The sequence below is a fragment of the Hibiscus syriacus genome, unplaced genomic scaffold (genome assembly GCF_006381635.1).
Source record: "Hibiscus syriacus cultivar Baekdansim isolate YM2019G1 unplaced genomic scaffold, ASM638163v2 tig00111851_pilon, whole genome shotgun sequence".
NCBI classification, from domain to species: Eukaryota; Viridiplantae; Streptophyta; class Magnoliopsida; order Malvales; family Malvaceae; genus Hibiscus; species Hibiscus syriacus.
The window spans coordinates 884,941-899,239 of NW_024063203.1; the positions used below are offsets into that span (position 1 = coordinate 884,941).

At 34.1% G+C, this 14,299-nt stretch overlaps 1 protein-coding gene across 1 annotated transcript; it reads right to left on the bottom strand.

Moving 5' to 3' along the window:
* Window positions 1-2,446: 2,446 nt before the first annotated feature.
* Window positions 2,447-7,647, bottom strand: LOC120172408 (calmodulin-binding protein 60 B-like). The gene is given in 10 exon segments (XM_039179863.1): window positions 2,447-3,124; window positions 3,390-3,618; window positions 3,959-4,162; window positions 4,242-4,402; window positions 4,481-4,957; window positions 4,960-4,970; window positions 5,966-6,024; window positions 7,005-7,080; window positions 7,321-7,436; window positions 7,589-7,647. Coding segments are annotated over 9 exon segments (1,893 nt in total). The 5' UTR covers window positions 7,398-7,436; window positions 7,589-7,647; the 3' UTR covers window positions 2,447-2,525.
* Window positions 7,648-14,299: the final 6,652 nt, after the last annotated feature.

Below are 14,299 nucleotides of genomic sequence, written 5' to 3' on the forward strand. Positions count from 1 at the left end.
CCTTATATACTCAAATTCCTAAATCCCAACTATTTATATTAACTCTCGTTGCATTTATACATACTATATTATAATTATCATTAACTGTTGGAAAATGAAAATAAAAAATTAAATGAATTGATGAATAAATTAAATAATAAAAATAGAATAGTGGGGGCATGGAGGTGTTGTTTGGTGGATGGATATCCATTGAAGACGGCTGGCTAACATACGAAACACGAACAAATCATTGTTAAATGTGACACAAAATTATTATATAAATGGCCCACGTAAAAGCTGTCCATGATTATGACGTGTGACAATTTAAGTAAATATCTTGTTCATGTTAAAATTTAAGTTGGGGAATATTTTTTTTAGATAAAATAATTTTAGTGACCAAAAATGTCTTATAATATACGATTTTAATCAATTTTTTTTGGATTTGTCAAAATGATCAACAAAATCGCAATGCGATCGCTAATTCGCAACGCGATCTCAGGTATCGTAAACCAGTTTTTAGATTCGCAACGCGAACTTCGACTATCGCATTGCGATTTACATATTAGCATTGCGATAGTCCAAGTTCGCGTTGCGATAGTCGAAGTTCGCGTTGCGATTTTCCAAATTCGTTGCGATAGTCCAAGTTTGCGTTGCGATTTATTCTAAATTCGTTGCGATAGTCCAAGTTCGCGTTACGATTTATTACAAATTCGTTGCGATAGTCTCCAAGTTCGTTGCGATAGTCTCCAAGTTCGTTGCGATAGTCTCCAAATTCGTTGCGGTAGTCTCCAAATTTGTTGCGATAGTCTCCAAGTTCGTTGCGATAGTCTCCAAGTTCGTTGCGATAGTCTCCAAGTTCGTTGCGATAGTCTCCAAGTTCGTTGCGGTAGTCTCCAAATTCGTTGCGATAGTCCAAAATCACCAGTCTCCAAATGTGGTCGTGACAAATGCAATACCACTAGTCGTTGCGATTTTGGACTATCGCAACGAACTTGGTGACTATCGCAACGAATTTGGAGACTATCGCAACGAATTTGGAGACTATCGCAACCAATTTGGAGACTATCGCAACGCGAACTTGGACTATCGCAATGCGATAGTCGAAGTTCGCGTTGCGAATTAGCGATCGCATTGCGCTTTTGTTGGTCATTTTGGCAAATCCAAAAAAAGTTAGTTAAAATAGTATATTATAAAGCATTTTTTGTCATTGAGGTTATTTTCTCTTTTTTTTATAAAGAATTGAAAATTAAATTTTAAATTTATTTTTTAAAGTTTATATAAATAATTAAATTTGTTCCAGGTAGAGAAATATGTCGATGAATATTATTATATATACATATGAATTTGATGCGTGAAGGGAAAAGAAAAAAAATAAAGAATAAGATAATTAAATTGAAATTTCCAATGTGTTTGAATAATATATTCTTATTGAATAATATTTTATAATTCAAATCGATTTCGACTGCACGAATCTATTTATCTCGATAGTTAAAGAAATTGTTGTTATTTCTAGAAGTTAAGCTCAAACACAAGCGATTGTAGTAAGATAATTGACTGTTTATTGTCAAATGTGATTTTTGAAATTTAATCCCATTTTTATTTTAAAACTAAATTATAAATTCTATCGCTTACATTTTCTCTCTTTTATATTTTATTACTAAAATTAAGAAATGAAGATCGAGAAACAATAAGAGATTATTTATGTTGATCCGACTGTAAAGGTTAATATCAAATATAGGATAATTTGACTCGAGTGAAAAGAAAGTTGATAAATTATAGCGTAAATTACACGAGTAATCACTAAACTATGCTAAAAAAATCACTTTGACTACTGATATTTCATTTTGATCAAATAGATCATTCAATTATTTAAATGGTTCACTTTAACAGAAAATAAATTTAGTGAACCGTTTAAATAATTGACAGAGAGCGACTTAAATGAATCATTTAAGTAGTTGAATAGTCTATTTGATTAAAATGAAACATCGGTGATTAAAGTGATTTTTTTATCATAATTTAGTGATCACCCGTGTAATTTACCCTAAATTTTATAATTTGCGTTTGTAAGAATTCCATTTATATGATTCTAGGTTTCAAATCAAATTAATAAACACTGCCATTAACATAAACTTAAAAGTTATATATAAGCACACTGACAGAGGAGAGTCTACAAATAAGTAAAAAGAGTGACAATATTCAGGGAAATTGTTGTTCGGTGGAGACGAAACTCAGGCAACAATTTGAGAGATGCAGATGCAGAGGCGCCTCTTGAATCAACAAACACACCTAATGCGTTAAAAAATCAGGCAAGGGAAGGGCCATTTGAACTTAAAAAGCAAATTCGACCCCTCAAATATACAGCTTACTACACAATAAACTGTACAAGAGATTCCCAATGTCTCAATTAGGGTTCTTCCCCGGGGGGTTGAAACCAATAATTTCATCGGAACGATGTACCTCTAGTTTTTCTCTCTGGCATTGATGGTGGTGGTGGTGTTAGCATCTTCCAGAACCATAGTAAGAAATGCGAGGCTTGGATAACTAGGCTATTCTTCTTCTTCCTCCTCTTCTAACTCGACTATTTGTGCCCGTCTCTCGGCTGCTTTCTTCCTGATGAAGAAACCCCATCTCATTGCCGCTTTGATCTTTAGCCACCCTACAACAGCTTTGCCAGGGCGTGAACGATCCTCGTCTACAAAGTTTATCATTGGGGATGGCATGTAATTAGGGAATCCAAACCCACCATCTTCTGTCACAGAAGCATGGTGACCTCCCATGCTGAAGAGGCGGAGAAGATGCTGCATATCTTCATTCTCGAGCATTTCATTACTTCTCATGCGAATCTCTTCCTCCGAGAAAAAGTCCTCGACTCCCCTGTCTCTGCTGTTTGTCCAATCATTGAAATGATTAACATTCGACGTCTGCATAGAAGATCCGGCATTGTGGAAACCCAAGGCAGATGACTGAGGAGGACCAAGAGCAAGCCCAACAGCATTGTTATCAGCTCTTGAGCTTTGTGGTTGCTGCGAACTGGTACCCAGCTGGTCATATGGCAAAAACTGCAAGCTGTCAAATTGACTACGAGAATTCGAATTCACAAGCTCAGGTTGTCCCGTGTATCTGGTCGACTGATTATCATTAAACCCTGTGGTAACCAAAAGAAAGAAATTAACAGAATGCCAGCAGTTAAAGGGTATTAAGAACATGTTACTTATTTAGCTTAATTCATAGACAATCATTCATCCTTCAGAGATGTTAATCTTCTATCATGTACCACGGTAAAGGGGAAGTAAGGACACAATAAGAAAAATGATGTTTATAAATCAACTGTAGAAAGATTAAGCTATGCTACATATGATTGAACATAAAAATCATTTAATGCTGAAACATTAAAGTGATCATATGCTTACCTCCAACATGAGGGCCTGAGTGCACATGCTCCGTAGGAACAGAAACTGGCAACCTTGGTAACTGCAATTGATGATCTAATGCATTAGGGTAGTTTAATGCATCCATCTGAAGTTCATTTCGGGCACTTGACCTCCTATTTTGCTTGATGTTCACCATTGACTTGCCATCATACTCTATGACTTGATTCCAGTTGTCATATGCTTTCTTCAGCAGCGTATCTACATAAACCTACAGAAATTTTGCTCCCTTTGTTACATTAGCTGAACTATTTTATTCGTTGAAAATAAAAATTGAAAATAACACCAACCCCAAGCCTTAAGCAGTTGAAAGTAATAACCAATCTCAACTAAAGGCATATAGAAAAGGCAAAAAATAAAAAAAAAAAAAAAATACAAAACTACATGGGGAAGAAAATCAAAGGAATTCCATGTTATCTGATAAATATTACGGCAGGCCAAGTAATATTGCTGCTAACGCATCTCATATGGTCATCTCTGAAAAGTAAATAAGTACCAGAGATGTAGCATCTCATTGACAGGTGAAAAACAGCATAATATATCTTACCCACCTTTTGACTATCAGATAGAGAATCAGCAGGTAAATACTGTTCCCCAGAAATAAGGCCATTCAACTCAAAGATGTTATTGAAGACAACACCGACATCTCTAGTATCATCAGTATAGTAAACATAAAACTTTCCACTCAGCACACACGTCTTTGCATGATCTAAGAGAGCTTCCCACATCTTATTTGACATGCCACTTCCAAGAATCTACAAACATAGACAAAAATGTCAGAAGAAACGCCAAAAGCAATATCATTTTAATTTCATTTCCAAAATCCAATCTCACATTTCGTAATTTCTGTTGATCCTTGACCGCAAGCCTTAAAAAGTCTTCAACTGTGAATATTCCATTACTGTTAAGCTTCTTATGGAATGACCCATCTTTCCCAATCTTTTCCAATCTCCATACTTCATCATTCAATGCAGGTGGATAGTGCTTCTTATACACTGTCATGCAACTCAATTAAATTTTCTTTTACAAATCCACAGATGAAAAATTAGATATGGTATAAAGTATGAACTCACATTCCCCTCTGTGATCCTTAACAATAAAAGCCTCTGTCTTTGCTTCCCTTACACGTATACCCTCACAATATCCAGAAGCAACCTTCAGACCAAGTCTAAATTTCCTGCTTCTTATCCAACTTGAGTTGTCAGTAAAAGTTAGATCTCCTAGTGTCCCTACCCCTTCTTTGAGGGTCACTTGCAAGTCACCACTCAGCAGCGGTCTTTTACCTTCACGCTCTTTTACCACATGGCTATCAAACTCTTCTTGTGTCCAATCTTCATCATCCTCATTGTTGAAATCACCTTCAAGCACAACAACATCTAGCTTTACAGAGGCCTCAAGTCCAGTTGTTACAACATGTCCACTATTACTGTCAACTAGAACAACATGGATGGCAGCACCCTGCTCTCCTTCAACCTTTCCTCCAGTGAAAAGAGGAAGAGATAACCTGGACCTGAAGTGGAGCTGTAAGCTCCTTCCATCTGGACCTTCATTTGTTTAGGAGAACTAAAAACCAAAAGTATTAGAAGATTCATCCATATAAGAAAGGCATCGCAGGAAATGACGAAAGAAAAAGTAGGGAGACACTGAGACAATAAGAACCTTAAAACCGAAGAGGTGGTTAGTAAATAATCGACATAAAAAAGGATTAAAAAATAGTTCATTTAAAGAAAGTAAAATACCAATCAACCAGCCAAAAACATAATAGAAAATAACATCAAAACAAGTTTATTGTATGGGTTCATCTATTTCTATTGGTATATTAATGATGCTCAAGTAAATCAAAAGGCAAGCAGTTAATTAACCAATGGAATTCTACAAAGAAAGAAGAAGAAAAGAATCAAACCTAAAAGCATTCCAGAACTCTTTCAGAATCTCATTGCAGCACTTCAATTCTCATGCACAATATTCTTAAACAATGGTTACTTAATGAACAATAACAACCACAAAAACTATTAGAATTAACAGAAACTGTTGTCAGCGTATACAGTTCATTAACATTAAAAAAATGCATATAATTCCACAAGCAATTGCTAAAATGAGTGGTAACAAAAGACAAAAAAACGTCTAATATGATGTTCCCACATTATCATCATGCACAAAGAGACTTTCTCACAATAACTAAAATTTGCTAAAACCCAGAAGTTCCAAAATGAATATTAGACTCCAGCTACTGCAAGATACATCAATTGATAGCAAAACAGTTCTTTTATCACATAAAGTTTGACCTTCTCAAATCACAAACTTCGCCAAATGGTTTGACATTGTTAAGCATAGGGATCCTGACGAGCAATAGGCAAAGGAAACAATGCCAAATATAAGGCTACTATTGATATACCAAACCAAAATCATTGGTCATTCGACACCACTTAACATGCATCATTTTCTATCTGTCTTCAATTGAAAAAGAAATATATATATATAATTAAATTAAGACATCAGAATATAGAATAATTGCCTTTACAATCGTAAATGATTAGACAGATATTTTATTATTTTACCTTCCACTAAGTCTAGGAGGGCCTAATTTTGCCAAAGCTCTTTCCACCTCTTCACTTACCTGCAAAGTTACAAGGAAAAGAATATCCCAAAGGGTAAAATGATGGACTACACAATATACCATAGAAATGTGCTAGAAACGGTTGTTCTAAATTGGGCTCATAAGTGCTAAAGAAAAGGGTCATTTTAGAACCATCCAACAAAATTACAACACAAACAGTGAACATCTATGTTACATGGAAGCAAGCAGGATAGTGTCTACATCTCAGAAACCCTTGGCATGAGTGTTTAAGATACGAAGATCCTAAAAGAAACATCATCATTCATCAGACTCCATAGGTAGGAACATGTGCGTGGACAAGTGATCAACAATTATAGTTAAACGGAAGTATTTTCCATATCATTAACTTGCGCAAAAGGGTCAAGGAGAGAGTGGAAGAATGAGTAATATCCCAGAAGGGATAGCCGTTCTTAAAGATAGTGATAAGCAAAACATGGGATCATCTAAAAGTTCTATTCAGGACTCCATCTCCCATAAGCATGAATTAGTCTAGGATTTATTGAAAATATCTGCAAGAATAATGCACTTTATGAAAACAGTAATAAACATTAGGAAATCAGGTGACTGATCACATCAAAATCTGATTGAATGACCAGCCTTCATACCTTACAAGGTAACAGTGAGGTGAAAGCTGAAACAGTTCAAAAAGACTAACAGGGAACAGCCTTGTATAGGTTTTATGAGTAAACATATGAACAGTTAAAAACACAAGCATTCTTCATTCAAATCTTTCAAATGTATTTGTGTGCGTCTCTGTACAAATAAAACAGGCAAATGCGCACAAAAGCAATATGGATGCATGTTCACGTGCAGGCACAAATAAGAAAGCAGATACAGCACCAAGTCAGAATAAAACTCCCATCAGATGAAGAATATAAAAAAACGGCAGATTCACCGATAACTCATTGACTAAGAGTTACCTCAAATCCTCCACAACAAGAGAATTTACCGCAAAGAATGACCGAGTAAACAGAACTTACAACTCTACGAAGAATGGGTTCCAAAGACGAACAGAGTTTCTGCAAGCTGTCCACCTTGAGAGCTTCTACGATTACACTGCATATGATACATATATAATTTCAGAGAAAATTGCTAAGCCCCTACAGGGAGAGAAGGTTTGATATTTATACTACTAGTTTTTTTGCTTCCTAGAAACTTGCTGCAAGATCATCATGGACTAAAAAGGAACAAATTTAATGATAAGTTACATGTCACGCCAAGAATTAGTATCGTTGTACGAGAAAACCAAGCAAGCAAACAACAAAGTACCATTTTTTAAAAACAAAAGATAAACACCTGGCTAAAGCGGGGCGTTTTCGCTCGGGCGGCTGATTCTCATCTCCTTCCAAGCTCCTCTTCCCTCTAGTTTGCATTCTCCGATAACCAAATTCAAAACCCTAATTTTCCCAGATCTGCACAGCCAAAGCAAATCAAAACTCAACGACAGAAAAAAAAAACTACCGGTTCAAATTAAACTTTATAAAGTTCAAATTCACACTACTAAAAAGTCAAACCATAATTTCTCAGTTAAACACCAAACATCAAATCAAAATCATGTTCTTACTATTACTGGAACAGTTTACTCTAGAATTTTAACAGCGGAAAACAAATAAAGGGGAAAAATCGGATTAATAAAGAATTTGAGGGAAAATACCTGAGAAAAAACGAGGAAAAATTAATGAGTTTGGGGCAGACCAGTCTACTCTGGCGTCTCTTAGGTTGACGAGAGATCTCGAGGAAAGATCCCGTACGGCGTATTCACGGTAAACGCAGTGGGTCAACGAATGAAGATGATGGTGAATAACTGATGGAGCTTTTGTGTGGTGGATGTGAGGGGTTGAGATTTGATTAAGATGAGCGTAGGCTGATCCGGGTGCGGAGAATAATTACTAGTGGATTGGATTTTTATTGCTAACGAAGGGTAGTGTCGGATTAGGCCTATGATTAAATCGTGACCGCGCGTCGGCATTTGCCACGTCATTTTGAAATGTTTATGCCTTTTTCTTTGGAGGAGACGTCATCTTTTTTTGGCGTGACGCACGTCCTCTGCTTCTGCATCTAATTTATAAATGGTATAACCTCACAATTAATCTTAAGGGTTGTCTGAATGAACATTTCGACTCCTGTTTTTTTAACACTTCATCTTCTAATGTATTTTTTATAAAAGAGTCTCGTATTAGATGAAAATTATTAATTGATTAATGATTAATATATGTTACTGATATAATAATTTTATATGTGTAATATTATTCATATGTCAGTCTAATGTGATGTCATGACATGTACCATATCACTCAAGATAATGTCATGACATAAATCATGTCACTTAAAATGATGAAATAATATATGTTATATCATCCACTGTGATAATATGAAATATATAACATCATTTAAAGTGAAGTCGTGACGTGTGTTGTGTCACCATACACGATGATGTGATATGTACCAAATCATTTAAGATGATGATATAATGTGTCACACTTTGTGATAATGTGACATGTAAAATGTTAACAACTAAATAAATATAAAAGTATCATGTCGTTAATACGTGTTGATTGTGGGTCAAGTAATAATTTCTATACAATCATGATAATTTTTAATAAAAAAAATTAAATGCTTAGACTAAAATGCTTAAAAACATCAACACTAAAATGGCCATTTAGATAAGAGGCTGATTTTAATATTTTAAAAATTAAGAATGGTTATTTTCAATTCAGATTTAATTAGACGGATATAAAAATGATTTATTTAAAATTTTAAATCCATTTATTATGCCTCAAATCTCAAGTTAGTAGTTTCAAGTTAACCTAAGAGGATTTAAATAAGCACACTAGACTTATAGAATAATTTGGAGCAAGATAAGGATGAATTTGGGGTTGGGTTAGGCCTAAACGATAGAAAAATAGGGTATTTTTAATACTTGAGTGGAAGAGGAACGACCAAAGGACTATTATACCATTTTTAATTCAAATATCGATTTTCTATTAATGAAGATGTATTATACTTACCCACTTCCTATTTTCCCTCATTTTCATCTATCTTTTCCCCTACCTCATTCCTCTCCATTTTCATAATTTTCCTTCAAGCTCAGTACAAATTTTCCAAGCTAAAAATCATAATCTTCTCATCCCAAGCTTTCATTCAAACTCACAATCTCAAGTTTGGCCACAATGACCATAGGTGGAGATTAAGTGGCATTAGGAAACTATATATTTCTAGCCCGTTTTTAGCATGTTTGAGTTTAGGAAAGTGTTTTCAGTTTTACCTTGGAATCTTAATCAAGTTACTAACTCATTTACCCATGTTATATTAATGAGAGAGGTTTGAGAAGGTTCCAAAGCCAAGGAAAAACAGAAGCTAGCTTTTGATTAATTTGGAGACGTTTTCAGTAGCTAACCATAAAGCAAGGATTTAAATAACGGTAAGGTTGCGTTTTTGTTATGTTATGTTTATCGTGGTTGCGGATATAATGAATGCTATCGTAGTCATTGTGGGTATTGCGGTCGTGATTTTTTTCTAAATGAGTTGATATAAAGAGCTAATTCTTTTCAACAAAAAATAGCAAAAATAACAGAATAACAGTCTGTTATTGTTGTAATTGGTCGTTATCCATTAAATAACAATTACGACCCACCGCTATTTTCCGTGATAACGATCCCAGATGTTGCCACGACCGTGATATGGCTATCGATATACCACCATCTAGTCGCTATTTGAATCTCTGTCGTAAAGGTAACACATTTTTAACCTTTTTATACAATTTGTGGGTCATTGGGTACATTTACTTAGCTTGTATTAGTTTATGAAGCATATGATCATGATCATAATAGATTATAGTTATGGTGTTTTAAGCATGAAAATGACTTTTTATGACCCCTATCAACTTACATAAGACTTAAACATCACTTGATGGTCTTATGGGGGCAAATGAGTAGGGTTAAGTTACATTTTCGTGCCAAAATAGGACATTTATGGGCATAAGTATCTGTACTAGATGAACAATACTGATATTGTCCTTCACATAGTTGAAATTTGTAAGGTATCTTGGCGTCGAGCATAGATATTGTTTATGGAGTATCAATATTGTTTTTAGGGTATTGATACTCAGAGGGTAGTATTAATACCATTTTAGATTTTGAATTCCAGTAGTCATTTGATACCAATACTCAAGGGAGTATCGATACCATGGTAAGGGTATCAATACTCAGTTAATTTTCAAACAACGAAGTCAAATTCGGTGTCTACTATGAACAATATCGATACCCTCGTGTGCTAGTACCAATTCTCTAATTTAGGGTATCAATATTGTTAGTCTTCTTAAACCCCATTAGCCCATTTCTAGCACTAGTATCGATACTGATAGGCCCAATATCGAGAACCTCATATTGATAAGGGTAAAACTCATTTTATCTCGAGTATATTAGTTAAGGGATCAAAGGCCATTGAAACTTCTTAATAAGATTTCAAGTGAGAAAAACACTAATGTTTATAATTTCATCTAGAAACGTTAATAAATTAGGAAGTCATAAAACTAACCATGTATGATGCTCAATAAACAGTCAGGATACCCGAGTTACTCCAGTAGTAGGAGTCGATTTTATGTCCAGACAAGTCTCAATTAGTGCACAAGGCACTTATTTCGACTGGGGTGTAGATGTCAGAAGTACTCGTAAGGAGTAGCTTGGTCAGATGATTTGATGTAGAAATTTCATATTTTACCCAAGGTAGGCTAGAGGGGTGTATGTCTCTAAGATGTAGCGAAACCCTTCAACCACACCATGATGCCTACTTTTGTATGTATGTTTAGATTAGCATTCTCGTGAGCTAATATTTACATTTACAAGCATGATCATGTAGTATAGTTTGGTTATTAGTGTGACATTGAGTTTGTAAGCTCAATGTTTGAAATTTGTTTTCATGCAAAGATTTTTTGGAGGAGCGTTTGAGGAGCTTATCGAGTTGCCCGCACTCCAGACTGACACGAGCTTTTGAGTACGTCTTGAGTTAGAAATATTGGGCTAACCTGAGATGGGCCTTGGTTTAATTCTTAGCTTGTAGGAAGCCTTGACTCAAATTAAAGAGGATTTAGGCTTGAGGTAAGCCCAATAGTGAATAAAAAGAGTGTTTTAATTTGTAGTTAGACTTGGAGGGACCAAGGAAACGATTATACCCTTGTTAAAAAATAAAGCTATTTTCCATTAAAATTAGTTGATATCACTGTCTGAATTCCAACTTCTCTTTTTCTTCACATTTGTCTTCTTCTCCCAAGTTTTTTCATCTTATTCAACTTTCTCCTGAGCAAAGGTGGAAGCTTTAGTTTAGTTGCAGTCTATTTCATCAAACCAAGGTATGAATCAAAATCAACACTCTTGACCTTTCATTTGAGACCTTAAGATCAAGTTTTGCCCGAGGTTCTATAAACGAGTTTTAGAAGAGTTTAAGAAACTAGATGGTTCCAACCCATTTTTCAGATATTCATAGCCTTAGGAAGTGTTTTAAAACCCTCCTTAATCCATAGCAACAATTAGTAACCCTTGCATTTGGTTTTGTTTAGTGCAAGAAGTTTGAGAAGGCTCATAAGTTAAAAAGAAGGAAAAGTTACTTTGGCTAAGCCTTTAACGTTTGCAGCCATATAACATCAAATGTAACTCACTATTGACTCAACTATACCATATGTAAGTCATTTAGATGAAATATAGTATGTTGCATAAGCTTGAAGCATTCCCATGGTAGATTTCATGTTTTAGAGTTATAAACATGTTTAAAGCCTTATTTATGCTCATTGTATCTTCATAAAACATTAATAATGCTTGGGACCTCACTAAGGTTTTTAGGATAGTAGAATAGGAGTTTTTGCACCTATTTTTCTCTCTGCAAGTTGAGTTTTGATACTATAGGGATAATATCGAAACTTGATCTTCTTCTTGGGCAAACTCGTGAGTTTATGGGCAAAAGTAAGAGTTTCAATTCTTTGGGTCATAGTTTCGAAACTCCCAGAAAGTATCGAAACCAGGCAGTTCAGAATGTTTAAAAGTATCGATACTTGTAGAGAAAATATGAAACTTTTGCAAGAGTATCGATACTTTCAGTTTGTTTTGGACAAAAAGGCTATTTTTTAAGAGAATTAGACTAGAGGTACCCCAGCACTTTAGTATATCCTCAAATAAGACTTCAACCGATAACAATAATTAATATCAGAACAGTAGAAACAAAAATAGCTAGGTTTACATAAAACTAGCCTTGTTTGACACTTGGGAAACAATCAGAACACTCAAGTTCCTTTTAGCAGAAATAAGATAGTCAGTGGATCCAAGTCAGTGCCACACTACACAAACCGACTGGGCATCAGATGGCCCAAGACTCAACGGAGTAAGTCGGTCGGTGTACCGTCCAATGCAGAATTCCATATCTCACCCAGGAGTACCCGATGGTACTTCGGTGCTGAAGGAGCGTGTGAGCTCCGAGATGCAAAATTGCTCAGCCGCACCATGATGCTAGCCACATATTATCAGTCCAGTAATTATATACTCAAACATGTGCCACTTGTCATTTCAATTGGCGAATGCATATAGTATAGTACAATTTTTAGTAAGGCACTAAGTTCGTAAGCTTAGCGTTCAGAATGTGTTTCCATTCGCAAATTCTTAGGGAGCAGGTCGTGGGGAACTATCGTCATAAGATATTATAGTGTACAGAGATTTTCAGAGACCTTTCTGAATACGTCTTGAGTCATCTTTAGAGGACATGTACTATTGGACCCATGTTATGTTTTCAGTTGTAGCTCTTTTTGGAACTCAATATTTTATATTATTTTTGTGGATGTATTTTGAGAGCTCCCCATTAACTGTAAACCCAATTTATTATTATGGATGAATAAATTTTATAGATTTACAAGCAATTTTAAAAGATTTTTTGGGTCACTATTACAGTATTCCCGTGTAACATTATAATCCATGGATCTTCGGGTCTAACTGGACTAGGGTGTTACACTGTATACGGACCTTATTGTATTTGAGTCGTAATCGTATTTTGAAATACTCTTTTGAAATAGTATGAATGTATTTTAAGAGATCCCGTATTTGTAAACTTATATACTGTGTTATTCTATGATTATGATAGATGACATTTAATCGTTTTTTAAATTGTTTTTAAATTTTTTTTTGGGAAATTAACCGCTTGGTAGTTCCTAACATAAAAATTCATCGGTCTCGGGTCGTAGTGAATTAAGATGTTACAAAGCCTATATCAAATATTAAATTTTAAATTAAATAAATCAATTTAGATAATCTTTGTATGGCTGAAGATTTTTGTGGCCATAATCTAATCTGCGTAAAGTATCGGGACACGTCTTTCAATCCACAACTTAGGTGGGTCTTATGTTATGCCCTTCCCCATATGACCAATTGATTTAAGTTGGATCTTAACGTCCTGTTAGACCCCAGGCCTGTGTTGCTCTTCCGACCTTACCCGTTGTGAGGTCGATCCATAGATTATGTTAGCCGGATTATGTTATTTGAGTTTACTCAAATTTTGATCTAATTCAAAAATATTTTATAATTTTTTAGTTATTTTAGTATATTTAAATTTTATTTTATATTTTAAGTTTGATTTTATACTTTTTAAATAATAAAAAATCAAAATTAAAATGACTTCGCTTTCGTCATTAGCTAAACAATTTAATTATCTTGTGATTTAATCACTGATTTACTTGTTTATTCAATTTCTCTTTAATTAAGTATGTTTTTTCTATCAAATTTAAATATATGCTCCTCAACCACATTAGAACACCTACGTAGCTTCAATCTTTGGCAACAAAATTTTACTTTTTCTATGTAACCCCTCAGCTTGTATTTTATTTAATTTGGTCCCAATTTGAAAATCTTTGCATATTATTTTTCACATCATTTCTTTGAATCATTTACTCCCATCAATAGTCTATTCTCAAATCTATTCTTTAAAAATAACCTTATAAATATATTATAATTTTAGATGATATTTGATATATATATATATCAAATATCATCTAAAATTATATTTGAATTTAAATAAATTCAAAAAAAAAATTGATTCAAAGAAATCATCTAAAATTGAGTTTATAAATATTGTAAATAATTATATGATATATTATATAATTTTAGATGATATATATCATAATATTGTAAATAATTATTTTGAATTTAAACATAAATTCAAACAAGTATTTTTTATTTAATTCAATTTTAATTTTATAAAATTGATTCAATTTTTTAAATAATTTAAATATTAAATAATATTT